This window comes from Rhododendron vialii, chromosome 12a, assembly GCF_030253575.1.
Source record: "Rhododendron vialii isolate Sample 1 chromosome 12a, ASM3025357v1".
Lineage (NCBI taxonomy): Eukaryota > Viridiplantae > Streptophyta > Magnoliopsida > Ericales > Ericaceae > Rhododendron > Rhododendron vialii.
In genome coordinates, this window is record NC_080568.1 from 17,900,546 (window position 1) to 17,903,903 (window position 3,358).

A 3,358-nucleotide genomic window follows, 5' to 3' on the forward strand; every position below is an offset into this window, starting at 1 on the left:
AGTGACAGGAGGTGGTGGAGGTGGAATTGCAGAAGTTATAGCAAACGCCCTTCCCTGAGTCATCTGACTCTGAACATGCCCACCCCGCTGTTCGGAACCCTGAGTAGGTGTCGAAGAACTCGCTCCTCTCTCAACCTGAGATCCCTGAGCTAACGTGGTCTGACGAAAGTGAGGTTGCTGCTGCCTCTGAATACCCCGAAATGATTGCCGATCAGAACTTTGACCACCCCTCGGCTGCTGCACCGAACCAGACTCGCTTCGTGTCCCTTCCCCAAGCGGACAATTTCTTGCAAAATGACCGGCTTTCCCACAAGTAAAACACGTACCCAAAAGTCGCGGACATTGAGCACGAATGTGCCCCGCTTGACCACACTCGTGACACACAATCGAAGGCCTATTTGGATTTGCCCGAGTCCCAAAAGAAGAGAATGATGGAGTCCTAAAGTTTGACGGACCCTGCGAAGCCGAAAATTGATCTCGCTGTCTTTTTCTCCCCTGACTACCAAAACTCCCCGAAGAAGAGCTCATACCCCCTACCGGTTGCCTCGGTTCCCAAGCCTTAGGATTTCATGGTGCTTCCTTAGGGGTCTCGATGCTCTTTGCACACTCTACAACCTCGGAAAACTTCCCTTTGCGTTGTGTCACAGCAAACTTCTTCACGGTTTCATGTATCCCTCTCTCAAGCCGCCTACACTTCCTTTCCTCGGTAGCCACCAACTCCGGTGCGAAACGGGACAAAGATTGGAATTTTAAAGCGTATTCCGACACGGTCATATTTCCTTGTTCTAACTTTTCGAATTCATCCCTCAATTGATCTCGACTAGTTTCGGGAAAATATTGCTCCTCGAATAGCACTTCGAACTCGGCCCAAGTTAAGTTTTCCACATCCGGCTCATTCGCTTGAGCCGTGGTCCTTGCCGCTCTCCTCGCGTCCTTCCTCGATTCTAAAACCGACTCCCACCATTCATTCGCTTCCCCGGTAAGTTGAACAACCACAATATTAACTCGCAAGTCATCCTCCGTGATCCCAAGAGCCCTAAAAAGTTTTCGGATTTGGGCTAGCCAATGGTCGGCCACAAGAGGGTCACTGCTCGACCCATCAAACGTTGGTGGATTCCTACGATTGAATTCCCTCATTGCCGACAAGGCGCGACTATCTGCACCTTCCCTAGGAGCTATGTTTAAAAGGTTTGCAGCCGCAAGAGCCGCAACGAAGTCCCTAGCAAAGGGATTTTGAACGATCGGAACTTCCTCTCCTCGACCATGTCCGGCCCCTTCCCCCAAATTCCCATTCGGATTTTCCCCTAACTGGCTAACCTCATCCTCCACTGGCGCCTCTCAGCCACGTCCACGGCCGCGGCCACGACCACGACCACGACCACCTCAACTTTCGCCCTCACCTGCTCTAGCACGCGTTCTCGGTGGCATCTTACTGCAAGTTATAAAAAAAGAAAAGGTTCATTAATAACAACATCATTTAATGAGGTCTAAGCCCCCAACTATCCCAACACGGATCAAAGCAACTCTACGCACTCTACTATATTGAAATGCAATGCCACATAAGCCATGTAATGTCAATGCACACAAGCACACATATGGTATGGAAAGAAGTGTGACATTTTGAACCCATGAGACTAGAAGCCTCCCCACGGTCTCAAAGTATTCAAACCTAGACGCTTTGATACCAATTTGTCACGCTTTCGATTTTTAACATAAATAGATAAATCATTTGATAAAAGATCCTCGCATAGCACAAATAATACCCAAAATGGTTTACCACCTGTTTAATACAAATGAAGTCCCCAAGTTTAAAAAAAAATACATCCTTGGCACCGTGGCCCAAATTAAGTTAAATACATGTGCAAAGTATTTAGAATATTACAATCTTATGTCAAAAGATCAAACAAAGTAAAATAGTTACAATACCATCTCTATCCAAAAGTAGACTAATACAAAGATGGATGAGTAACTAAGTCATGTTAGCTTTCAAAAGTCTTCGTTTCCAAATACACCATACCATGCAACCTATTGCCCTACGTTCGAGCCTGAAAAGAAGGATTTTGCTGAGCTACACTAGCCCAGTAGAAAATTCTCTACAAAATCTACATGCAATGAGATGATAAGCATGAACGAATCAAATTAAACGACAAATCCAAATAATGCACATCAACACCCTTTTTACAAATGTCGTAACAATTCCCAATCACAAACCCATACGTACACACACACGCACACAATCCTTCCAACAAAATTCCACCCCTTGCGAGATTGTGTTTCCACCCCTTGCGTCACAATAAACTCCACCCCTTGCGAACCGTGTGTTTCCACCCCTTCGTCACACTAAACCCCACATTCACTTCACAACAACAATAACCATACTATCGTCATAATTGATACCAATGCCATAAATTCATTCTACACACATCGGCATTATCTAAGATGAAACATATAGCTCATGGACCATGACACTCGTTACCACAATACCATTATAAAAAAAAATGCAATCCTCAAGCCATAAAACATTCTATTCGACCATATATAGCAAATAAACACTTAAATCACACATAGTCACCACAAAACATGTAGAGAAAGAGAGAAATCCCTACCTAGATGAGTTTTAAGCAAAACCCTAGGTCTACCAAGAGCAATAAGCTTGAATCCTTCAAAGATAAGCTTCACCCAAGCTTGGATACAAGATCTAGAGCAAATAAAGCCCAAAAATATGAATAACAAGCAAAGATCAACAAATAATTGAGAGGAGAGAGAGAGAAAAATGTGGTAGAGCTTCAAGGAGTGAGAACAAGAACACAAAACTCACCATTGGTTCACCAAATGCAAGAATCTTGTGATTTTAAGGAAGAAAACCCTTGGATCTTGAAGATTTAATGTTGAAATCAAAAGTTTTGGATGAGATTGGAGTTGGGTAGGTGAGAGGGGGTGTTTCTAGGTCTAGTTCGAGGGTTTTGGGTGTGAAAAATGGTAAAATGGGGTATTTATAGTGAGCTGTCATGCGTGCTAAAAAATCAAAAATTTTGCACGATGTACCGGTACAGGTACCCAGAAATTTTAGCATTTCACAGTTTCTGGTCGCAATGTACCTGTACTGGAAAAGCTGTACCTGTACATTAAAGACAGATTCAAAATTTTTGCCAACATTCATCAAATCAAACCCCGATTGCCACCAATACTTCCACACATCATTTCAACACCGAAACTCGAAATTCAACTATTCTTCGAATGTCCGATACCCAACGGTAGATGTATATCTGTACACCCCCACAAATAAGCGTACAATTTTATTAATAATACAATTCTTTCACGCAGTAAACGATTTTCTGAAATTATAAAAATTTACGGG

The 3,358-nt window shown here is 43.4% G+C and overlaps 1 protein-coding gene across 1 annotated transcript; it reads right to left on the reverse strand.

Moving 5' to 3' along the window:
- Positions 1–567: 567 nt before the first annotated feature.
- LOC131309513 (uncharacterized) lies at positions 568–3,126 on the reverse strand. Its single transcript, XM_058336133.1, has 3 exons — positions 3,099–3,126; positions 1,318–1,432; positions 568–1,219 (listed from the first exon to the last, which is right to left on the reverse strand). Exons 1-3 carry the CDS (start codon positions 3,124–3,126, stop codon positions 568–570), a joined length of 795 nt encoding a protein of 264 aa, XP_058192116.1.
- Between the last annotated feature and the right edge of the window lie 232 nt (positions 3,127–3,358).